Source organism: Saimiri boliviensis, chromosome 16 (genome assembly GCF_048565385.1).
Source record: "Saimiri boliviensis isolate mSaiBol1 chromosome 16, mSaiBol1.pri, whole genome shotgun sequence".
Lineage (NCBI taxonomy): Eukaryota > Metazoa > Chordata > Mammalia > Primates > Cebidae > Saimiri > Saimiri boliviensis.
The window spans coordinates 68320545-68345832 of record NC_133464.1 but is presented as its reverse complement, the minus strand read 5'-3'; the positions used below and the strand labels follow the sequence as shown (position 1 = coordinate 68345832).

Below are 25288 nucleotides of genomic sequence, written 5' to 3'. Positions count from 1 at the left end.
ATTACTCTTTTAGTTTCATTCTCTGCCACGACAACTCTCATGGAACTTAGGTGATGTAAACGTTGGCTATTTTGTTATTATCCTGCAAGTCCCTGAGCCTCTGTTCATTTTTTCCTCAGTCTGTGTTTCTCTCTGTTGTTCAATTTGAGTGAATTCCACTGATCTGTCCTGAAGGACTCTGATGCTATTCTCTGTTTTGTCCATTCTATTATTGCTATTTTATTTCTGTTTTTCTGTTTTGGTTTTAGAGTTGAGGTTTCACTATGTTTTCCAGGCTGGAGTGCAGTGGCTAGTCACAGGCATGATTATAGTGCACTACAGCTTCAAACTCCTGGGTTAAAATGATCCTCCTGCATCAGCCTCCTAAGTAGCTAGGACTACAGGTGCATGCCACCACACCCAGCTCTATTTTTCAGCTTTATAGTTTCCGCTTAGTTCTTTTTTATCACTTCAATTTATTTGCTGGGATTTTTCACTTTTTTTCCCCATCATTTCCAGAAAATTTTTAATAGGCTATTGAAGCATTTTTATGAAGGCTGTTTTGAAGTACTTGTCAAATAATTCCAATACCTGATTCATCTGTATTGGTATCAGTTGATTGTCTTGTCATTCAAGTTGTGACTTTCTTGGTGCTTGGTGTGACTGATACATTGTGTTATATGTTGGACTTTTTTTGTAATATTAAGAGACACTAATATTTTTGATCATCCAGTTTATGCTAAACATTATATTATATGCTATCTTAATATTATTTTAATGAAACTAAGATCCCTGAAAATATATTTTGCTGAAATTTGCACAATTACTGCATTTCTACACAAATAGTAATTTTGGTTTATACTTTTCTACCAACAGTGTGTTTTAGGATTTCCATTTAATATAGAGCTGAGCATATTAGTTAATCATTCAATAATTACATGTTCCAGTTATGGGAGGCACAGGACAGAATCCATTACTGAATTGTTCAGGTTTGTGCAATGCCTCACATACCTGTTTTCCTTGAGTTCTTTTTCTAAATAAAATATCTTCATCTGAAGCTTAAGAGCCTTTGAGAAATACTGAACGAAATGAAATCTTCAAAGTAATATATATTATAGTAGAGATTATGTTCAATATTTCATTGCATTTATAACAAAAATAACATAGCTGATCATCCTCAAATTTATGAAATTCACCATAACATGTCATAAATATCTTTTCCTGTGCTCTCTGTACGCTGTCATTTCATAAAAATGAACAGTACTTAGACGTATACATCCGTGATACATAGTTAATAATATGCTGACAGTTTAAAGATACAGTAGTACATGGAGGCCAGAGGCACATGCAGATCCCCACCAAATACACACACAAAACTAAACATTGGAATATATATGACAACCTTTAAATAATTAATTTAAAAAGAAAATAAATACAAGTCAGAGCAGATATGTAATCTTTTTTTTTTCTTCTAGAGACAGAGTCTTGCTCTGTTGCCCAAACTGGAGTACAGTAGTATAGTCATAGCTCACTGTAACTTCCACCTCCTGGGATCAAGAGATCCTTCTACCTGAACCTCCAGAGTAATTGGGCTATAGGCAGGCACCAACACGCCCAGCTTATTTTAAGTTTTGTTGTAGACATGGGGTCTGCTGTGTTGCCCAGGCTGGTCTTGTACTCCTGGCCTCATGTAATCATTCTGCCTTGGCATCCTAAAATGCTGGGATTGCAGGCAAGAGCCACTGTGCCTACCTGGGATATGTAATCTTGAAAAGGCAAAATGGGCTCTACTTTATAACTTTATATAAATCTAATTGAAGAAATGATGTAACCACAGAAATAATGCAAAGAAAAAAAAGGTAAAAGAAAGTGTGTAGCAACCAGAGGAGAGCAGGAAGAGCTCCAGCACTGAAGCCTAGGAAAAACTTGGCCATGCAATTAAGGACATTTAGATCTGGCTCTGTTCAGAAAAACTGTCCATTTGGGTCTCCCCCTATAGTGAAGTCAAATGAACCTGCCTCTCATACCACCTTGACAATGGTCATTAAGATCATCAGCTTGCTCTGTGAACTCTGAGTCCATGTCCACCAAGCAAGCTTCTGACAGTAATTCATCTCTCTCATGAAAATTAGACCACAAAACATGTGCTAATTAGGGATCACCAGTATCTAGCTAATGATATGAAGGTTATATTTTATAATTGTAAGTTAATAAATATATCAGTATCATATTTTTTGTATATTTGAATCTCTTTTTTTTGAGATGGGAGTCTTGTTCTGTTGCCAGACTAGAATGAATTGGCACAATCTTGGCTCACTGCAACCTCCGCCTCTAGGGTTCAAGCAATTCTCCTGCCTCAGCCTCCTGAGTAGCTGGGACTACAGGTACATGCCACCATGCCCAGCTAATTTTTGTATTTTTAGTAGAGACAGGGTTTCACCGTTGGCCAGGATGGTCTCAATCTCATAACCTTGTGATCCACCCATCTTGGTCTTCCAAAGTTCTGGGATTACAGACATGAACCACTGCTTTTGGCCAACACTTCTTATAGGGCAAGTGTAATAGCACACAAACTCCTTCCATTTTTGTCTGGGAATGTCTTAATTTCTCCCTACTTTTGAAGGAAAGTTTTTGAGAAATAAAATTTTTGGGTAACAGGATTTTTTTCTTTCAGTACTTTACTTACTCTACGGCCTTGTGGCCTATATGGTTTTTTTTTGTTTGTTTGTTTGTTTGTTTGTTTGTTTGTTTTTTTGAGACGGAGTTTCGCTCTTGTTACCCAGGCTGGAGTGCAATGGCACGATCTCGGCTCACCGCAACCTCCGCCTCCTGGGTTCAGGCAATTCTCCTGCCTCAGCCTCCTGAGTAGCTGGGATTACAGGCATGCACCACCATGCCCAGCTAATTTTTTGTATTTTTAGTAGAGATGGGGTTTCACCGTGTCGACCAGGATGGTCTCGATCTCCTGACCTCGTGATCCACCCGCCTCAGCCTCCCAAAGTGCTGGGATTACAGGCTTGAGCCACCGCGCCCGGCTTATATGGTTTTTAGTAACAAATTGGCTGTGAATTGCATTGAAGAATCCCTTTTATGTGATGAGTTGCTTCTCTCTTGCCACCGTGACTGGCCTTGTGTATTTGAGTCTTACTGATTCAGTTAATCTGATTCAGTACCCAAACGTCATCAAGGTATAGCAATAACTGAATATCCAAACTTCTAAAGTAGAGAACTAAACCTGGACTGTGGTAACTCTACCAGGAAATTGTTAGCAGACATCTGTGGCTGGACACTTGATTCTCTCCTGGCAAATCTTCCATTTCATTGGGCCATAATCAATATTTTTTTTCATCTTGAATTTTTAACAATAGGCAGATACCTAGGTTTAACTGTCTCAAAGGTTTGATACATGACTTAGTGTTGCACAGCATTCAGTATTTATTTAAAAGAAAAGTCCTAAGACAGGTTCACAATAAGCAAAAATACATAAATTACATATATACATAAATAAATAGCATGGAGACTTTTAGAAGATTAAAATGAAGGTCTTACAAATGCATAAATTAAAATACAGCGGGAGTTTGACACTAAAGTCTGAAATCTTATTTTTGGAAACAGGGTCTCACTATGTTGCCCAGGCTGGACTTGAACTTCTGGGCTTATGTGATCCTCCCACCTCAGCCTCTCAAGTAGCGGCAATTACGGGTGTACACCACCATGCCCATCTGAAAATCTGCAATGTGGACACTACACTCTGTAATGCCCTTTCTTACTGTTCTCTTGACAGCATCCTCATTATATATTTGTGAAGATGGCTGAATGTACTGAAGTATATATTGCTTTTATAATGTCAAAGCCAAACGCACGTAACCTTTTTTTAGATTAGGTAATAGGACTGTTAACTGGTGGGTATCACAACCCTGTTTATGGGAAACAAACTCAGAACTGCATAGGGGAAGGTGTAGTGAAGTACTTATCATAGGGTATTTCTTGGAGCTGGCATATTCCAAGATAGGACATGGAACATGACTCTTAGTAGTGCTTGTGACCAAAACCTACGGAAGAGAAAATGCAGTGTGATCTACAAGTAACCCTTAGAATAACTAATCCAGTTGGATAAAATTCTTCTCAGTTTCTGTAATGTGAGGGGATGGGACGTGGGAAAAGTTGGGAAAGTGCCTTATACTGGACCTTTTCTGTAGAAATCTCAATTTTTGTACTATTATCATTTGCTAATTTGACATGAAATTTAAGCAACCGGCAATGAGGAAAAAGAGAGGAAATACTTAGACTGTAACAGAGCTCTTCGGAGTTCTTTGTTGTGCAACAATCACCTTTCAAAACTTCCCTAACAACTTGGACAGAAAAACCCAGTCAAGTTTACAGATGCTTATGGAAAGTTTAGAGAATTTAAAAGAAAAAAAAGAGTTGAGAGTGAATATATGTGTCCTACTGCTTTGGTTTTGTTCCTTAGCATTTATTGGTTCAAATAGATTTGTTGCATTGCTGTTTCTTTGCCATCTTCATAAAAGATAAGGAGAAAACCTTTTTATGTCCCTCTAAAGTGTAAGAAACATGATTTATAACAGTATTATTTCATAATTGAAAATACTGTTTAGTTGTCTGAAAAAATGAACACATCAGAATTAATTTGTAGTTTTGGAGGCCAGTGGGTTGCTATAACAACCAGAAAAACAATAGTGTAATAACAGCTTTCCTAGAAAGCTGGATAACTCACTAAATGATGAGAGCCATAGACGCAAGTGTTTGTCATATGAATTCAAATAAGAACCAAATACATTCATTTCTTTCTTTCATGAGCATCGACTCCATGCCTGGGACTATGCTAGGTGAAACAGATGTGGTCCGTTATGTGATGGAGTGAACAATCTCATGGAGAAGACTGATAATAGAGTTAAAAAAAAAAAAAAGATAAACTGAATAATTTCAGCATGTGAGAAAGGCCCTTCAGGGGAGAAAGCAATGGTCTCTGATACTGGACAAGCAGAGAAGGGTTGCTCCAGTATGGGATATGGTCATGTCGTAAATCTTTCCTTTAATTCTATATGAGTTCTAGTAATGTGAAGAAAAAAAAGAATGGAGTCTTACAGTCTTTATGAGTAAAAATAATTTAAGGGAAGAAACTTCTAACTGAAGCATGATCATTTTTCACTAGAAGAGTTTAACATGTAAATTCCCAGAATTCTTGAATTAGGAGGGAAATAAGAGTTGTTTGTGTGTTTTAAAAATAGTTTTGGGCTGGGCATGGTGGGTTCACATCTGTAATTCCAGCACTTTGGGAAGCCAAGGCAGATGGATCACCTGAGGCCAGGAGTTTGAGACCAGCCTGCCCAACATGGCCAAACCCCATCTCTACTAAAAATACAAAAATTAGTCGAGTGTGGTGGCACATGCTTGTAGTCCCAGCTACTTGGGAGGCTGAGGCAGGAGAATCGTTTGAACCTGGGTGGCAGAGTTGCAGTGAGCTGAGATTGCGCTACTGCACTCCAGCCTGGGTGACAGAGCAAGACCCTGTCTCAAAGAAAAAAAAAAAGTATTGTTTTATTTCAACTTTATTCCTAATAGTAAAAAACTGGAAACAAGCAAATAAAACCGAATGTCCTTCAATGGATGAACGATTAAATAAACTGTGTTATGTACATACTGTGGAATACTCTGGCAATAAAAAGGAAATGAACAACAAAAAAAAAGCTTTATTGAAATATAATTCACATACCATAAAGTTCGTCTTTTTAAAGCTTACAGTTCATTTGTTTTTTGAACACTGACAGTACAAACACTATTTAGATAGATGTGCAAAAATCACCAGTAATTCCAAAACACTGTCATCACCCCCAAAAGAAACTCCATATCTATCAGCAGTTACTCCCCATTTCCACCTTATTGTTCATATGTTTGCTCCCCAGACCTCAGCAATCCCTAATCTATTCTCTGTCTCTCTGGATTTGCTGATTCTGGATCTTTCATATAAATGGAATTATACAATATGTTTCCTTCTGTTTCTGGCTTCTTTCACTTAACGTAATATGCCCAAGAATCATCTATGTTATAGCATGCCTCAGAACTCTATTTTTTTATGGACAAATAAGATTCCATTGCATTGATTTTGACCTTTGGCTCAATCTATTTGTCAGTTGATGAGCATTCAGTTTTTTTCTCCCTTTTGTCAGTTATGAATAATGCTTCTGTGAACATTGGTATACCAGGTTTTTCTGCACATGTTTCCAATTCTCCTGGTTATATACCTAGAGTGGAATTGCTGGGTCATATGGTATCTCTGTTAACTTTCTGAGGAACACAAAACTGTTTTCTTGTCAGGTGTGGCGGCTTATGCCTGTCATTCCAGCACTTTGGGAGGCCGAGGCAGGTGGATCACCTGAGGTTGGGAGTTCGAGACCAGCCTGATCAACATGGAGAAACCCCGTCTCTACTAAAAATACAAAATTACTCCGTCGTGGTGGCGCATGCCTGTAATCCCAGCTACTCTGGAGGCTGAGGCAGGAGAATTGCTTGAACCCTGGAGGCAGAGATTGTGGTGAGCGGAGATCATGCCATTGCACTCCAGCCTGGGCAACAAGAGCAAAAGTCTGTCTAAAAAAAGAAAAAAAAAACTGTATTCCAGAGCAGCTGTACCATTTTACACTCCTACCAACAGGTATGAGAATTTCCGTTTTTTCCATATCATTGGCATCCTTGCTTTCATCTTTTTTGAATTTTCGTGTCAAAGGGGTAATGTTCCAATGAGGTGGTAACAAGGCTTGAGGAAGGCACTAATGCGTGAAACCCCAGTTACCATGCTTATCAACTACAAAAGGATCTGCTTTTGTTTTTTATTGTAGCATCCAAGAATGTATAGAGTGGTTATTTCATTGTGGTTTCATTTGCATTTCCCTAATGTGTTGAGTATCTTTTCATGTCCTTATTGGTCGTTTTTCTATCTTGTTTGAACGAATGTCTGTTCAAATCTTTTCTCAATTTTTCAGTTGGGTGGTCTTTTTATTGTTGAATTGTATCACTTCTTTACATATTCTAGACATGTCGCTTATCAGCTATATGATTTACAAATATTTTCTCCCAGTGTGTGAGTTACTTTTTTACTTTTTTTTTCACTCACATTATATAGGTTGTTGTTATCATTTGAAGCACAAAAGTTTAATTTTGGTTAAATCTAATTTATCTATTTTTTTCTTTTGTTGTACTAGTGATTGTTGTTTAAAAAATAAATGCCCTGTACATCAAGCTGTTTACATAAAGTGTACTCTGAAACAGGTCAGATTTTAAAAGTCCTGATTATGGGAATTTTCAGTGAACTGTTAAGTCATCTAGTGACAATTCTCTGGGAATGGGCCTTTTTGGGCTTCAAATCTGTTCTTTTCTCTTCAGTGGCTGCTAAGCTCTGGTTTCCACAGCTACTATAGATGTGAAGCTGTTGAATTTCAAGGCTTCCATGGAGCTGGGGAGAGGTGTATAGGATTAGAGCAAGTTAAAACACCACAGACTTTCTGTTCTTACTGAGATTCAGCTGTTTTTCGTAGATAAACATTCCTTGGAATGTGGCAAGCCTTTAATTAATTTCCACAATTCTAATAAGTTTATGTCAACAGTTTTTGCTAATGTTCTCATTGCTTGTATGGAGGAGCAGATTTTTGGTGGGATATTACTGTACCATTCGGAATGTCTACTGATATACTGATAACTTGGATAAATCTCAAAAGAATTATGCTGAGTGAAAACATGATCTCAAAAGGTTACATACATATGATTCCATTAATATGACTTTTTTTCTTTGAGACAGGGTCTTGCTCTGTCACCCAGAGTGGAGTGCAGCAGTGCAATCATAGCTCACTGTAACCTCAAACTCCTGGGCTCAAGCAATCCTGCCTCAACCTCCCAAGTAGCTAGACCTACAGGCACATGCCACCACATTTGGCTATTTTTTTTTTTTTTTTTGAGATGGAGTCTCGCTCTGTCACTAGGCTGGAGTGCAGTGGTGCAATCTTAGCTCACTGCAACCTCCACCTCCTGGGTTCAAGTGATTCTCCTGCCTCAGCCTCCCGTGTAGTTGAGTACTACAGGCACGTACCACCATGTCCAGCTAATTTTTGTATTTTTAGTAGAGTTGGGGTTTCACCATGTTGGCCAGGATGGCCTTGAACTCTTGACCTCGTGATCTGCCCACCTTGGCCTTCCAAAGTGCTGGGATTACAGGAATGAGCCACTGTACCTGGCCATACCTGGCTAATTTTTAAAATTTTTTGTACAGATGGGGTCTTACTATGTTGTCCAGGCTGATTTGGAACTCCTGACCATATGTGATCCTCCTGCCTCAACCTTCCAAAGCTCTGGGATTACAGGCATGAGTCACTATGCCCAGCCTATATAACAAATTTAAAGTGACAAAAATAGAGATGAAAATCAGATTAGGGGTTGACCAGGGAGATGAGGAGAGAAAAGCCCTTGGCAATAAAAGCATGGCACTGACTGGGTATGGTGGCTCATGCCTGTAATTTCAGCACTTTGGGAGGCTGAGGTGGGCAGATCACCTGAGGTCAGGAATTTGAGATCAGCCTGACCAACATGGAGAAATCTTGTCTCTACTAAAAGTACACAGTTAGCCAGGTGTGGTGGCACATGCCTGTAATCCCAGCAATCCGGGAGGCTGAGACCAGAAAATTGCCTGAATCCTGGAGGCGGAGGTTGTGGTGAGCCGAGATTGTACCATTGCACTCCGGACTGGGCAACAAGAGTGAAACCCTGTCTAAGAAAAAAGAAGCATGGCACGAGGGATATTTGTGATAGAACTATTTCTATATCTTGACTGTGCTGATGGTCTCATGAATCTACATGTTAATAAACTTCATAGAATTAAATATGCACACACCAAATGCATGTATGTATAAGTGGTAAAATGTGAATTTTAATGATTTGTATCAATGTCATTTTCTTGTTTGTGATATTTTACTATAGTTGTGCAAGATGTTACCATTGGGAAAAACAAGTGAAGGATATATGGGATCTCTCTGTATTATTTCTTGAACTACATGTGAACTTAAAATAATCTCAATTTTTTTTAAAAAAAGAAATATCATAATGGAAATTATATAAGGAAAATTATATTACATAGTTGAGAGAAGCAATTATTCAAAATATTCTCTGGCAGCTCTTTTGGGGTTTTTACAAATACCCAAAATGATACTGTAAATATATCTTGAATATATTAATACTAGGATACCCTGGTTAAGATAAAGACAGCACAAGAACTGGGAAAGCAACTAAATTTTGAATAGATTATTATGGCTAATGAGCTGAGCTTCAATAGAGGGGCAGATAAGTAGATTACTTCGTATACCACTGCAAAAAGGATTCAGGCACAGAAAACGCTGTGTAGCCTAATTTTTGTGAGGTACCCCTTCCTAAAACATGAAATTTCATATATGTGATTCATTTAGAATTGCAGAACCATGGGTGTTTCCACAAGTGTAGGCATGAATGACTCTGCAATAAGCTAAACTAGACAAAGCTCCACCAAGATGCTTGGAACATGGTAGAATTGAGTTAAAACTGAATATGGTGTATTTCTCATCCCTCATATAACTAAAAATGAAAAATCATATCGATATATAGATATATTTTAAAGACAGGGCCTCACTCTGTTACTCAGGCAGGAGTGCAATGGCATGATCAAAGCTCATTGTAGCCTTAAACTCATGGGCTCAAGTGATCCTCTCTTCAGCCTCCCAAGTAGCTAGGATAACAGGCATGCACAACCACACCTAATTTTTTTTTTTTTTTTTTTGAGATAGAGTCTCACTGCATCACCAGACGCCAGGCTGGAGTGCAGTGGTGCGACCTCGGCTCACTGCAACCTCCGCCTCCCGGGTTCAAGCAATTCTCCTGCCTCAGCCTCCCGAGTAGCTGGGACCACAGATGCGAGCCACCACGCCCAGCTAATTTTTTTGTCTTTTTAGTAGAGACAGGGGGTTTCACCAGGTTGGCCAGGATGGTCTCGATCTCTTGACCTCGTGATCCGCCTGCCTTGGACTCCCAAAGTGCTGGGATTACAGGCGTGAGCCACCGCGCCCGGCCCACACCTAATTTTTTAAAAAATGTTTATTGCCCAGGCGCGGTGTCTCACGCCTGTAATCCCAGCACTTTGGGAGGCGGAGGTGGGCAGATCATGAGGTCAAGAAATCGAGACCATCCTGGCCAACATGGTGAATCCCCGTCTCTACCAAAAATACAAAAAAATTAGCCGGGTGTGGTGGTACGTGCCTGTAGTCCCAGCTACTCGGGAGGTTGAGGCAGGAGAATTCCTTGAAACCAGAAAACGGAAGTTAGAATGAGACAGGATTGCGCCACTGCACTCCAGCCTGGTGATAGAGTGAGCCTCCGTCTCAAAAAAAAAAAAAATTTTTTTTTAAAATTTTGTATAGGCAGGGTCTCACTATGTTGCTGACGCTTATCTTGAACGCCTGGCCTCAAGCAATTCTGCCTAGGCCTCCCAAAGTGCTGGGATTATAGGCATAAACCACCATACACTACAAATGGCATATTCTGGTATCTAATATCTTATTTAATCTGAAGAAATTTCAAGGTACTACTCATAAAATGTGTCCTCAGCATGCTATTTCAAAGACTTCCACTTAATTTTGTCATGCTTACTTTCAAGGCAAAATGAAAACCTATGTTGATAAAATGTTTTATCTATAGTAAGATTTGAGGATTTCATGTATTTAGAGGAATTCTCATTTTAGATATATTATTATTATGTGTTCGTCAAAAAGATGTGAAATCCATTAAAGCCTCACTTCCATGGATCTCATTTTAAATATAAGCTATGACTCCCCTTTCTCCAAATCTTCTGGGTTTCCTAACAAGCTGTTCAGTTGGCTGATTCCAGTTTTCTGTCATTTCTCCCTTCTTTTTTTTTTTTTTTTGAGACGGAGTCTCTCTGTCACCCAGGCTGGAGTGCAGTGGCATGATCTCAACTCACTGCAACCTCCTCCTCCTGGGTTCAAACAGTTCTCCTGCCTCAGCCTCCTGTGTAGCCACGCTGCCACACCCAGCTAATTTTTTGTATTTTAGTAGTGACAGGGTTTCACTGTGTTGCCCAGGCTGATCTGAAACTCCTGACCTCAGGCCATCCACCCGTCTCAGCCTCCCAACATTTCTCCCTTCTTTAACATTGGCAAACAGAGCTGACATGGGAAAAAGAAAGGACCTGAGTTCTTAGAAAATTGTAAACTGGCTACACAGATATTAAGTCTTTGATATTTCACAGATCTCAGGCATTATTATCAGCATGGTAAGTTTAAGGTTGATTCCAGCTGTAATTCAATATCTTATGATAGTAAACCCACTAAGGCTTTTGAAAAATTTAGATTGCACTTTCAAATAAATATGACATGATATCTTTACATTTTTACTGTAATACTGTACAAATTGTTCAGATTTAGAAATGATTTTATTGCTCCTTAAACATTCATTCAATTCTTATTCAGTGAATACGCAGAACATAGGTAGTATTTGGGAAAGTACACCTTATTATTACCTTGATACATTTATATCATAACTGTGAATTTAAATATAAAAATAATTCAATATTTATTAAATTAGCTAAATGCTCTCATTGAGATCACTGTATCTGAATTGACATGGTAAAAATAAAATACTAAAAATAATATAAATACTAAATAGAATACTAAAATACAAGCATAATATTATACTAAAATTAATACTGTGTTTTAATATTTAAAAACTTACCACCGAAGGGTTTGGTTGGGTTTTATTTTCAATTAGTCAATTTTTAATACTTTTTCTCCATTGTTTTAAGATGACTTTTAGTCAGGCCCTCTCTTGATTCAGAGTTCTGAATGAGGAGTCCAGAAATTCCAGACCACATGCCCTAAGTTGCATCAAGACTAGATTAGAAGACCAAATAAATCTCAAGCAGAACAATAGGCTGTGGCTCATGCCTGTAATCCCAGCACTTTGGGAGGCTGAGGCAGGCTGATCCCTTGAGTTGGAGACCAGACTGGGCAACATGGTAAAATCCTGTCTCTACAAAAAATACAAAAAAAAAAAAAGTGATTTTTTACTTTCTGAGTCCTAAGTTTAAGGTAGTGCTACTCAGCAGGCAAGAGTGTGTACTAGAAAGTACCTTCATTTAAGAGATAGGAAACCAAATTCCAATTCCAGTTTTATCAACTAGCAATATAAGTCTTAGTAAATTAACGTTCCTTGGGTTTATATAAGAAAGCTGGTCTCTACTAGGGAGGTTGAGGCTGCAGTAACCTGTAATCACACCACTAGACACCAGCCTGGGCATCAGAGTGAGACCCTGTCTCAATTAAAAAAGGAAAAAAAAGAAAGAAAGAAAACTGGACTCTAATACTCTATGATTCTAACTGACAAAAAATCAAGATCAACTTATGATGAAGCGCAATATACAGAAATTCAAGCCACTTAAGAATTATGTAAAAACATAAATTTACATTATATGTATCTTATATTGTTAAGATCTAAAATATGAGCAGTTCTATTTTATAGTAACACTTCTAGTCTTAAATGTTTTTTCAGCTCTGTTCAAGGTTCTTTGATTGGTGTTATGAGAGCTATTAAGGTGAAGTAGACCCTATTTCCTGATCTCAGGAAGCTTACCAATTAGTAGGTTCACCCTCTCCTCAAGCACCCTTGCCCATGGGGGTCCCCTTTCAGCAGAAAATCTAGCATTCTAATTAAAGGAAAGAAAACAGAGGTATAAGCTACCTGAAGTCCAAAGCCATACTCAGGAACTCATCTCCATCTATATCAACCCTTCCCTTCTGTCATAGCTGCAGCTTAAATCAGAGGTGGGCCAAAGGCCTGTGATATGGGACAGCAAATACATCAACTAATATTTCCAAATCTAGACTCCTGTGTTCCCAAATCCTTTAAACAGCAGCACCATCCATTTAGTCAACTGTGACGGAAATTGCTAACTGTACCCTCATCCATTCTCCTCTATTTTAGTTAATAGAGCTTCTGGGATATAGGATAAGTGAGAAGGCTAAGCTAGAAGGTTACCAGAGGAGAAGGCAAGGGGATTGGAAAAAAAATTGGAAAAAGGGAGAAAACCCTGGGCACCTGGAGGCTTAATTTCTGCTACTCCTAGGAATACTAGACTGAAATATAACTTAATAGCAAAGATATGAGGAGTGTTCATGTCTCTCTGTGTGTTAAAGGTATGCAGGGGCACATTTGTTTATTATAAAATCATTATTTGGCATGAAATGAAATTTAACTTTTGGCTGTGAATTTAATCTGGAAGGAGAATTGTAGGGAGATCTGAAATGGCCATGATAATAATAATGCCTGCATGATGTTGTAAACTACCTGCATTTGAATACAGAAAACTGGACCTGTTTATATTAAAATATATTAATTAATACCTATTAATAGAGCTCCCTGAGTTTTAGCTAGGCACATAGCTATCCATTTAGTGACAATATTTCCCAGTTCATCTTGCAACTGAGCATGGTGATATGATTAAAGTTCTCCCCAATAAAAAAATAGCAAAAGTGATATAAAAGTCCTTTAAAATGAAAAGATTTTTGCCTTCCATTTCCTCTTTCCCCTTTTTCACAGGCTGGAAACAGATACAGGTCCAGTGAATGTGCTTTGCCCATGAGGACAGACAACTGAATGGGAGTTGGGAGGATAAATGATCGGAGAACCTGGGCCCATGAACAACCCCATGGGGCAGATTGAATGTATACAAAAAAAGTTTCTACCTTACATTCCAGGACCTCTTTGATACGGAAGTTTGGCCTATACTCTAACACAACATCCAAGCAAGAAACTTGAGAAATCACTTATAGGCCTTCCTTTCTTATACTCCTTAAAGCTCCCTTCTCTTCCTTTATCTCCAAACATACAATTATAGGTTCAGATCAATTTAACTGACTTAACTGTTCTGTCCTCATAAATTGCCCCTGTTGAGAACCACAGTATGTCAGTGTCTGGACTACAACAACATCCCCCCTTTGAATGTCTTCTTGCTGGCACAGTCTTGCACTGTTAATACATTCAGAAGGGTCTCAATAAAACATCCAATTTTGTCAAATCCCTGTTTTAAAATTCTCAATGAATTCACATTGTATGCAAAAAAAGCAAAAAGTCAAACTCTTCAACGTCATGTAAGACCTTCAAGAGCTGATGCCTACCAGCTTTTCCAGCTTGTTCTTATGTCAAGCTTCCCCTTCCATTCTAGGATCAGGTTACATCAAAATATATGCTGTACTCTGAACAGTCCCACCTCTGCAACTCTACTGTCTCTGTAGAATCTGCCACAATAGGAACTAGAACCTTTATTGAGGTTATTTGCTTACCTATTGGTCTTCCTCAACATTTTCCAACTTTATCTATTACAAGTGATCAGACTTGGCTATTCAGAGTCCTAGAACCCACAGGGAATTTTCTGCCAGAGATCTCATAAAATATTGCCGCTTTCCACTGGGTTTTAAAAATAATTAATATTCAAATTATTAATATAGAGAAGCATACCATAGGGGTTTCTAAGTTGGTATACTGCAGGTCTTGGAATTCCTGGCAGTCATTTTAGCTGTCAGGTGATAAAAATCTAGCCTGACAGATGATGTAGTAGAGATTGCTGTTTGTATCCAATGTTCTTTCTCAGCATTCTTCAAGAAGGAACCACTGAATTTTAACTGGGTATATGTTGACAGAATAAAGACTACCTCTTCTCTGTAGCTAGGTGTGGCCATGTAGTTAAGATCTGGCCAAAGTCATGTGACTAGAAGTGACATGTATAATTCCCCTTATAGGACAGGCTTGTGCCCTCCCATCCCTCCCATCCTGATGGCTGGAATGTGGACAGGAGGGTAAACCACCTTGGACCATGTGAAACAGGGTAACACCCCAAGGGCAGTAGAATAGGAAGAAAAACAAGCCTGGGTCTCAGATGAGTTTGTAGATCAGGATCCGCATAAAAGACTGGACTTTTATATGAGAAACCCATTTAAAGATCTATGAGGTCTCTCTTACATACAACCAACTTATGTGCTAACTAATGCATAAAGTGAGAGAGAACCTCGTCTTATGATATAGTCTCTGTACTGAGAAAGCCTTAAAGACATTGACACTCTGGATCAGGCTGTGCCTTGAAGTGACAACCACTGCTATTTGCTAGGTTCCCCAAAATTAACAAATAATTTGTCCCTAAAATTATATTCTTGATTAAGGTATGGCGGGTCCAAGTAGCCAAAATTGTTTTGGCAATGACAGTGTAAAAGAACTCCATTGGAGAGACTCCCCACAGAGTAGGAGAAAAGGTCTCAGATATGGAGGCAAAAATATGCAGCACTATCTGTTCCATACCTGGCTCTGTGTCTTGGACCATGTTGAGTCCACAAGGGTAAAGTGAGAAACAGAAGCTGTTGGCAAAGGTCTAGGTGACAAAATAGCCCAGTTAAGAAAAGCGCTTAAAACCTATTGCCTATAAGGTACTCCTCTAAAATTTGGCAACTTCTCTGAACAGTACCTTTTTGTTGTTTTCATTTAAAAATTGGTTTGTATATACTTAATTCACTCTATGGTTCTCAAATAGATTATCAATTCATTCTCTTGGGATTGCTTGTTATGTTTGCCATAACAAATATTCTTTTAAAATTAGTTGTAAAGAGGAAACTGTTGAAGTTTCAAATAGATATGGGAAGCAGAGATTTGATGAGAGGATATTTACATTCTGGCTATCAGATTTTTGGATTTCAAAGACCAGTCAACTTTTTTTTAGTGTTTAGGGGACTGATATAAGGCTGAAAATTTTTTACATTTCCAATTACGAACAATAAAACAAATTTAATAGAATAATTTTTGTTTTACAATTCATTAATTGTGTTTTGTAGTTTTTCACTTCAGCACAAATGGTAGAAATGACATCAGACAAAGCACTGGTTCCTGGTTTAATGAGCAGGGGGTAACAAATTGATTGTATTTTTTACTACACTGACTATAGATCCCTTTTAGGTACACGCACTTTTCCAACCACTTGTTTTCCTATTTATGAAGAGACAATGAACTTTTGCTACTTAGATATATTTATAATAAAGAGCCATGATGTCAGCAAACATCTGAACCACATATTTTTCTTTAAATCCTAATATATACACAGTCTTCTTGGGCAGTAGTCATTATCACTTACATTTGTATTAAGATTCAAAGGTTTCATATACATTAGTGCACTTCGTCCTTTGAATAGTTTGTTTCATTACTCATTCTTGCATTAATCATGAGGAAACTTGAATTTCAGAAATGTCAACTTTGCCTTTGTTCTGAGGTACTAATTTTCTCATTTCTTTCAGATGGTGAATGTGTATTATTTCTTTTTTTTTTTTTTTTTTTTTTTTTTTTTTTTTTTTTGAGACGGAGTTTCGCTCTTGTTACCCAGGCTGGAGTGCAATGGCGCGATCTCGGCTCACCGCAACCTCCGCCTCCTGGGTTCAGGCAATTCTCCTGCCTCAGCCTCCTGAGTAGCTGGGATTACAGGCACGTGCCACCATGCCTAGCTAATTTTTTGTATTTTTGGTAGAGACAGGGTTTCACCATGTTGACCAGATGGTCTCAATCTCTTGACCTTGTGATCCACCCACCTCGGCCTCCCAAAGTGCTGGGATTACAGGCTTGAGCCACCGCGCCTGGCCTTATTATTTCTTTAGCTTGATTTTGGGGATTACTCTTTGACCCTACAAACATTTGAGCTATGTGTCTTGTGAAAAATGCTTATTTCTTTTTGTAGATATGTTCTTGAGAGCTTGTCACAAGAGTTTTTTACCCTAGGTGTGTGGATGAACTTCAGAAATGTAATTATACCCTTAAAATTATGAAAATATGAACATAAGCATTTTCCTGAAGAATGGGCCAAAAGTTTTCATCATATTCTCTATTAAGATCCAGGCACCAAAACAGAAAAACACTGCTCAACTAGAGGAGACATGAAGGGGCTATTATAACTTAAACTAAATCCTAAAACTAAATTTAAACAAGTTATTTGCTCAATTAGTCTATTTTACTTTTTTGAAAACAATTACTTATTGTTTGAATTTAAAAGCATATGAAATAGAACTAAATCTTACCAATGGCAGTCCTACAAATGACATTATAGTGAGCATTTGTTAAATGATGTACTAATTAATTGGAAAACTTACAAAAGAGTTCTTGTCATGAAGATATTTCAACACTGCTAGTTGACTGCACAGCAAGAATTTTATACATTTAGCAGAACCACTGAATCAGAAAGTCAGGAAACCTGGGTTCTAGTACCAGTTTTATTTATAACTAACCATGTACAAATAACTTATCTATGAAATAATGGCTAACATCTACTCCTTAATTCACAAATATATCACAAAACCAAAATCCCTTCCAAAGAAAACCTCACTGTAAACCAAGTCATTCCCACTATGTAGGTTAGGCTTTAATTCAAAGGTTGAGAAAGGCAAATTGGAGCATTTGTCTTGTGTTTATCAGTTGCATACTTTGATTCTGCAGATGGATAATCTGGTTGAGATAGGCATTGCCATCTCTCAGTTTTCACAAAACAAAAAGCTACCAACAAGAAGTTAATGGTGAGGAAAAATTTAGCTCAAAAATAACACAGTTGAGAAATAGCTTTGTATTAGTGTAGTACTTATAACATCCCTGATGTCAAATGAACAAAATTTATTCTTAGGTCACTAAAGCATGTTTACCCTTTTGAAGAAACATATACTGCTAGGGCAGGCATATTACTTCACTAGAAATAAACAGGAAGGTCTTGTAGATCGTTCAAATGGCCAATCAAAATGACTGAGAAACATTATTGTGCTTTGTTTTGTTTCTTTATACTTTCTCTTTCCTTTTTATTCATTCAAAAATTCAGTTCCCCATCCTAGACCAGACTGTCCTCTGCCAGGCTGTAAGAAAAGTTAGCATTCTGTCACTAGAGAATAAACATAGAAGAGGAATTAGCATGTTATTGAATAAAGAATCAGGAAGATAATTCTAATTGGATATAGAAAAATTTATACAACATAAACATCTATATATGTACACCATTTATCATATATATGTATTGTGACAACCATATGTATTAATAAACCTTCAAAAGGGAAGCACCTATATTTCCTGTAATTAACAATGTCAGTTTTGTGCAATTTAGTTTATATTTATGGACTTTCCCTTACATATGGTGACAAAGAGACTGAAACATGGTTCACAGAGAAACACAGAACATGTACAAATCTCAAAATAAAAAAACCATGTACCACTGTTGAGGGAAATATTTTAGAGGAAACATACTTCCACTACTGGCCCCAAATGCCATCATCCATTTAGGTTGTTCAGTGTCAACTTTTCATACAAAAATACTTTCAAGCTGATAATTAAGAACATTTACAGTGACTTACAAAATGGACAATATTCCAATGCTACACAAAACAGTTCTATAATACACAGCTTAAAGTTTTAAAGTTCTTTGCTGGCACTTGATTTTTTTTTTATAGCTGATAGACACGATAACTACTGATCTGAGTAAAATACTGTTTTTAGCTTATACATATGTTCTAAACCATACTACCTCACAAAAACAGTAAAGAATAAATCACTTTCTGTTGAAGAATCCTTTAGGACAAACACCAAACCTATACAGCCAAAATATTTTACGGAGGCAAATAAACATTTTAAGACAAACCATGACCAATGTGTAAAAATTTACACTACCCAATTATATGTTCAGGAATTGTTCCTCTGACTCAATAAAGCAGTATTGGGCATAGATTAAAAATACAAATGTAAAAAGCAAGTTACCTTTTGTTTTGGTTTGGTTTAGAAGGGTGTGGAATTCTGATTTTTTTTTTTTAACTTTCTGTGAGCTTGTGAGGCCATTCTGCACATTATCAAAATGAAATCACTATTCAGTAACCTTAACATATATATATATCCAATTTTTTTCTTTGTAGAAGAAAACCAAAATAATTTTACAAACTATTTTTAACTTAGAATATACAGAACTGACTAGTGTAAGATTTTGAAAATCTACTACTTTCATTATTTTGAAGGAAAGTACTCATCCTTCAAAACCCCATAAACAATTCCTAGTCCAGTTTTCTACTATACAAATTTAGAAGATAAATTCTTTGTGGCACTAAAGAAAACTTAAAAATTAACAGAAGACTGAATTAATAAAAAAAAAAAAGCACACTAATCAAAGCAATCCACTGTGGAATGAATATCTAAACCAGAAAAAAACCTACCAAGCATCCCAATCAATTATATAGTTCTTGTATGCATATTTTAATTTTGGACTTTTAGTGCAGTAAATTATTAAACAGTTTGATTTCATGGACTGTTTAAACCCTGTAGTATTTCAAAATATTACCCTTTCTAAACCAAATTTGTGGTCGTAATCAACTATTTTTTTCCAAGAAAAAGAAAGGATATCTTTTTAACATACATTCCCTAGCAGTAGAAACATCTTAGTGTCTCAAAATACTATTTACAAAGAACCCTGCTGATCCTGTGCATTTCGCTGAGGTGCTACTTGCACCCAGACTTCATCATCTGAAAAAGAACTTGAACTTCCTGACTCAGAGTCCAGTTCACTGAATCCATCTAAGTCCCATTCAGTACTAGACTCACTCCGTGCATCATCTTCCTCAGTAATGAAACTCTGACCAGGTTCAAGGCAGGAAGGATAAACTCGAGCACAAAGGCAAATAAAGCCAGAGTCAAACTGCAAAAGGCCTAACATGGTCCCTATATTAATCCACTGATCTTCCCTAGTATCATACTCATACACTGTCACTCGGTTCTTTTTCCATTGTGGGGTTGTAGAAGTGATGAGCAGCAACTTTTGGTCATGATTGACAATCTGGTAGTTGTGGGTTTCTGAATCCAAAGGAATATTACTAATCCGCCTCCATTCTCCCCTAGCTGGGTTGTAGACCTTCATGACTGGGATGTCACAGATACAATAGATTTCATCATTGAAGACACATGCTTCCTGAAAGTCACTGCGTTTAAGAGAAGCACAGTTTAGCCACATATTGTGGCTAGGATCATAGCAGAGCATGCGCTTACTGTTGACAGCATAAAGATAGTTCTGAACCACTATGAGTTCAAAGGAATAGAAGGAATGAGGGACAGGAGCCACCAGTGCCCACTGGTTTCTCTGAACACTGTAACATTCCACTTCCTTCAATTTAACTCCGGTAATAGGGTCTCGTCCCCCCAAAATGTAGATGTAGCCATTGAGATATGCCACATCCATGCCCTCGCGACACAGCAAGCGATCTGCAAGTTGCTGCCAACTATTCTGAGCTGGTTTATACACCCAGAGGTCTTTCCTGGGCTGGGCAGCTAGGTAGATGTCATGGTCTGGAGAGACACAGACAGCTGAGGAGGTGATAGTCTTCGTGTGAGCAAAGCTGGTTAAAGGTGATGGCATTGTGTAAATGTCCCCTGAGTAAGGGTCATAGCAGAGAAAGGGATCTCTGGGGTGTCCAAAGAAGATCACCATCTCCTTGGCACACATACCCAGCCTCTGAGGTGGATTTTCTGCTGCAGGTACGACAGAGTTGCTGCTGCTGCTGCTGCTGCTGTTTGGCACTGGCATCAGAGACTTGTACAACAGGTCACCATAGCGCATCTGCAGGGCCCCTTCAATAATGTCCAGGCAGTACTTCTTCACTATGGGCTTGGTCAGCAGCCCTTCTAAGTAGTCCTGATCTTCTTCAGTGAAGTGCATCCAGCGCACGCACTTGAAGACTTCTGCAGCACTGGGACCCCGCTCTTTGGGAGCAGCCTCCAGCCACTGCACTGCTACGTGGCACACTGTCCGCTCACTCTCTATGTCCAGACTATCCAGGCGCAGGACAGCCAACAGCTGGGCCAGGGTCAGATCTGCTAGAGTCTCCTCCCGAATCGAACCCATTCGGCTGAGCTGCTTGAAGTTGTGAGCTATATAGGACTGGGCCTGAGATCGCAGCTTGTGATGGTCAAAGGCGTCTGCAAACTTGAGGATGGCAGTGCAGTTCGTCAGGTCAAGACGTCGGGCTAAGAAGGAGGCACAGGCTTCCCGCACATACTCCAGCTGTAGCATGTCAGAGGCCGCGTACAGGCGCTGCACGTTGGCCTCACTGAGAGACACACGACCCGTGTAGCAGTAATCGACCAGCACCTCGAAGGACTCGGCGTCCACATCGTGGATGGTCACGCTGGCCTGCTGGCTCTCGTACATGCCACCTGTGAACATGCTCTTGAAGTAGGGACACGCAGCCGCTAGCACGTTGCGGTTGCAGGAAAAGAGGCGACCCGTGCCAGGCCCGCTGCCAGGCGTCACCACCTCGATGGTCACATCACACAGCAGCCGCGCATCGTAGAAAGACTTGAGCTGTGCCAGCAGGGCGGCAGAATGGGCCGTGTCCTTTAGTTCCTCTGGACCCGTGAAAAAGGCCGAAACCGAGGGCTTGGAAATCCTCTTGGGCCGCCTCCCACCGCGGGGACTGGCGAGGCGGCGAGAGCGCGGGGCGTCCTCCCGGGACTGCATGGTGGAGATGGCGACGGGCGCTGAAGGCGAGAACCGCTGCGGGACCCGGCTCTGGCTCCTCCTCACCCTTCCCTCGCTGACGCTAAGACAAGCCGCTTCCTGGAACAGACTGCGGCACGGACCTTACTACTGAATTCTGCCCTTCCCCGCGGTGAGGCCTCCCTTTATCGCGTAGACAGTGGCTGACTCACCCTCTCTCACTTCCGCGCCCTTTCTCCGCCTCCGCTCGCCCTCACAGGACCCGCTGGCTTGGAGCCGCGGAAGCCCCACTGCCGCGCTGGCGATTCCGCTAGGCGCCCAGGAGAACTACCGTTCCCGGGTTTCCTTTCGCGCTCCGAGGCCTGCTGGGGGCTCTCGGACGGCCAGGCCAAGACCGAGGAAAGAAACCGCTTTGCATGTTGGGAGTAGTAGTTTGTGTAATATCGCGAGCTTTTCTTTTCTGTTGACTGCTCTAACAGAAGTAGAAATTAATACTCCTGGATTTGATGGTGAAGAACGAGGTCTCACTATTGTTGCCAGGCTGGTCTCGAACTCCTGGGGGCTCAAATGATCCTCCTCCTCCGGCCTCTCAAAGTGCTGGGATTACAGGCGTGAGCCACTGCACCCTGCCAATATTTCATAGGGTTTTGTGGGGTTGAATGATACGTTACATAGGATGCTTAGATACGTGTATTTTTTTATTAGAAGAAAAATCAATAAATCACTACCCCGTGCCTAGAATGTAGTAAATAATTGTTATTCTCTTTTATAATTTATGATAAGTGAGACACCCACTAATTTGAAACCAAGTATTCTTTTTTAACTGCAAAATGTTACAAACTTCCAGTTTTTAATTTTAATTTTTTTTGAGAGGTTCTGAAGAGTATTAATATTTTCAATATTAAATGATATATATTGGTCTCATTTAACAAGGATGTCATAGATGACTAAGTTGAGTTCCTAAAGAACAGTATTAATAGATGGCCTCAAATATGCAAATTGGGCATATACAAATAGATGATTTGCTGCTCTCACTAGTATTTCATCTCTGGGGATTAAGAGTATTTTCATTAAGCTCCAAATATAAGTGTTTTCAAATTGTCTAATACAGCCTCTTTCACTGCCATTCTACAAATCAGTTAACAGATTCTGCAATTACTTTAATAAAGGAGTTTTAGGGAGAATTTTAAATCAAAATATTTCAACAAACAGACTTTGTTCTGTACAAAAGCACATGATTCTCAGACTTCATCATTCATACATGCCCTGACATTCCTTGAATTAATATACAGTATAGTCGGTGCTTTACAAAACTATTTTATATATGCATTGATCAACAGCTAAATCATCAAAACCAAGGATTAGAGATTTGAGGCAGGAAAATAGGGTCTGGAGGCAGGGAACATATAAGGCCGATTCACACTTCAGCTATAACAGGAAATATCCTCTCCATAGGGTGTATGCCAAGTAAATGACTGTAACTTTACTTCATTCTCTTCATTTACGTAGGGTGTACACCAAGTAACCAATGGAATCCTCTAGAGGGTATTTAAACCTCCAGAAATTCCGTGACAGGGTCCTTGAGCCCCAATGGAGTGTACTTTCATTTTCAATAAATCTCTGCTTTTGTTGTTTCATTCTATCCTTGCTTTGTTTATGTGTTTTGTCCAATTCTTTGTTCAAAACACCAAGAGCTTGGGCACCCTGTACTGGCAACAGATAGACTTTTAAAGATAACTTTCATTTAAAAAACAGTGACTGCTCCTGGTACTAGTTTGTTATGTTACCATAAGCAAATAAAGAAAATCATCAGTATTACAATGCATTTGTGGATAACACATTACAAGAGAATAACTTTCAAATTGTTTTTCTCTTAGCTGAAGAGTGTCCGCTGGAAGTGTTCTAGGGTAGACACATTAAGTCAGCCTCTGGGCTCCAATATCTCCTCTGTAAATAAAAAGACATGTTAGATATCCCTCAGTTACACCATAGAGAATTAAGTCAGTCGTTGCCAGTAACACCAATTGTTTCCTCACTTGCAGTGAACATCAGCTGGGGAAAAAAGCCTTTTTTATTTTCTTTTGAGATGGGGTCTTGCTCTGTCACCCAGCTTGGAGTGCAGTGGCGCCATAATAGCTCACTGCAGCGTCGTACTCCTGGGCTCAAGCAATACTTCTGCCTCAGCCTCCCAAGTAACTAGGACTATAGATCCAGGCCACCACACCCAGTTAATTTTTTTAAAAATTATAGATGTGGTCTCACTATGTTGCCCAGCCTGGTCTGGAAATCTTGGTGGCAAGCTCTCTTCCCGCCTGAGCCTCCAAGTTGCTGCAATTACAGGCGTGAGCCACATGCCCAGCTCAGGAACGGCCATTTTAAAAAAACTTCTTAAAATATTGGTAAAACACTAAATTTACCATTTAAAAAATTTCAGTGTATAGTTCTTTAGCATTAACTATATTCACACGGTTTTGCAACTATCACAAAACTGAAGCTCTGTACCGATTAAACAGTAACTCTATAGTCTCCCACTTCTGGCAACTGCCATTCTACTCTTCGTCTCTGTGAGTTTGACCTCCCTAGGTACCTCATAAAAGATCAGTGACTGATTTTTACCTTCCTTATATCTGCCCTTACTGCATTATTTGGTTTAGATTATCTGTCACAGAATTGAAAATATTTATTAGGCACTGTTCCCTAAGGTCTAGAGCTAAGGGCTGTTCCACAAAACTTGGAAATATTTTGTATCTGTGCTGACTGATACAGTAGCCAGAAGACACATGTAGCTCTTGAGTACATGGAATGTGCCTAGTGCAACTGAGGAATTAAATTTAACATTTTAGAAATACAGCACGATGCCAATGCAATTCAATGAAGAAAGAAAATTCTTTTCAACAAATGGTATTGGAACAACTGGATCAAGAATGTAAGACAAAAATTCGCCCTTGCCCCTAACTTACATCATAAGCAAAAAATTAATTCAAAATTTCTCTTAATACAAAATGGCAAAGTGGAAACTATAAAGCTTCAAAAAGAAAACAGAAGACTATAGTTTTGGAGTTGGCAAAGTTTTCTTGGGACACAAAAAACACAGATCATAAAAAAAGACAGTGAATTTCAACAAAATTATAAGCTGTGGCCTATGGAAAGGCAGTGAAAACAATAAAAGATAAACCATAGACTGGGAAAAAAATATTGGTCATATGTATACCTCGTGGCCAATGCAAATTAAACTCACAATGAGAAAACACTGAATACCCACTAGAATGGCTAAACTTAAAAACATCAGTGATACTATACATTGGTGGAGATACAGAGCCATTGAACTCTCATGTGCTAATAACAGGAATATAAATTGGCATACCTGTTGAGAAACATTAAGTTTACCCGGGCCTCATGGCTCCTCTGTGGAAGATACCTTTTAGTTTGTAATTAGTGGTAGGTGGATAACAGCTGCCTACTTGGTATATTTTTGAGTTATGAGTAAATACAGAACACCTGTTTATCAATGAGAATCACTTGTTTAAGAGAGAATAAACACGTGGATGAGAATCTTCTCCGGGCCTTCAGCCTGGAATGCTGTCAGCCCCTGAGGCTTTCAGGATGTTGGCCCCACGGACAGATCCACTCTACTGTTCTATCTGGATGTCTGCCTCTCATTGCCTTCAGCACTGCCTGGGTGGGGGTTTCCCGACTGAGCTGGTACTTAGTATATGCCCACATTAGAAA

General features: G+C 39.1%; 2 protein-coding genes, 1 long non-coding RNA gene and 1 pseudogene across 3 annotated transcripts in view; 1 reads left to right on the top strand and 3 right to left on the bottom strand.

Moving 5' to 3' along the window:
- Positions 1 to 25288, top strand: part of LOC141581649 (uncharacterized) — a 69395-nt gene that overhangs the window by 16628 nt on the left and 27479 nt on the right. Inside the window, exon 2 of the long non-coding RNA XR_012514417.1 lies at positions 6316 to 6652. This is a non-coding gene — a long non-coding RNA (uncharacterized LOC141581649). The remainder of the gene's footprint in view (positions 1 to 6315; positions 6653 to 25288) is intronic.
- On the bottom strand, positions 6717 to 6814 carry LOC120365858 (small nucleolar RNA U13; annotated as a pseudogene).
- KBTBD7 (kelch repeat and BTB domain containing 7) lies at positions 17308 to 21944 on the bottom strand. Its single transcript, XM_003934390.4, has one exon. The coding sequence runs from the start codon at positions 21578 to 21580 to the stop codon at positions 19529 to 19531; it is 2052 nt and encodes a 683-aa protein (XP_003934439.2). The 5' UTR covers positions 21581 to 21944; the 3' UTR covers positions 17308 to 19528.
- Positions 23440 to 25288, bottom strand: part of MTRF1 (mitochondrial translation release factor 1) — a 51430-nt gene continuing 49581 nt past the window's right edge. The window contains exon 10 of the mRNA XM_074387797.1: positions 23440 to 23506. Within this exon, the coding sequence (XP_074243898.1) occupies positions 23462 to 23506 (45 nt within the window). The 3' untranslated portion in view covers positions 23440 to 23461. The remainder of the gene's footprint in view (positions 23507 to 25288) is intronic.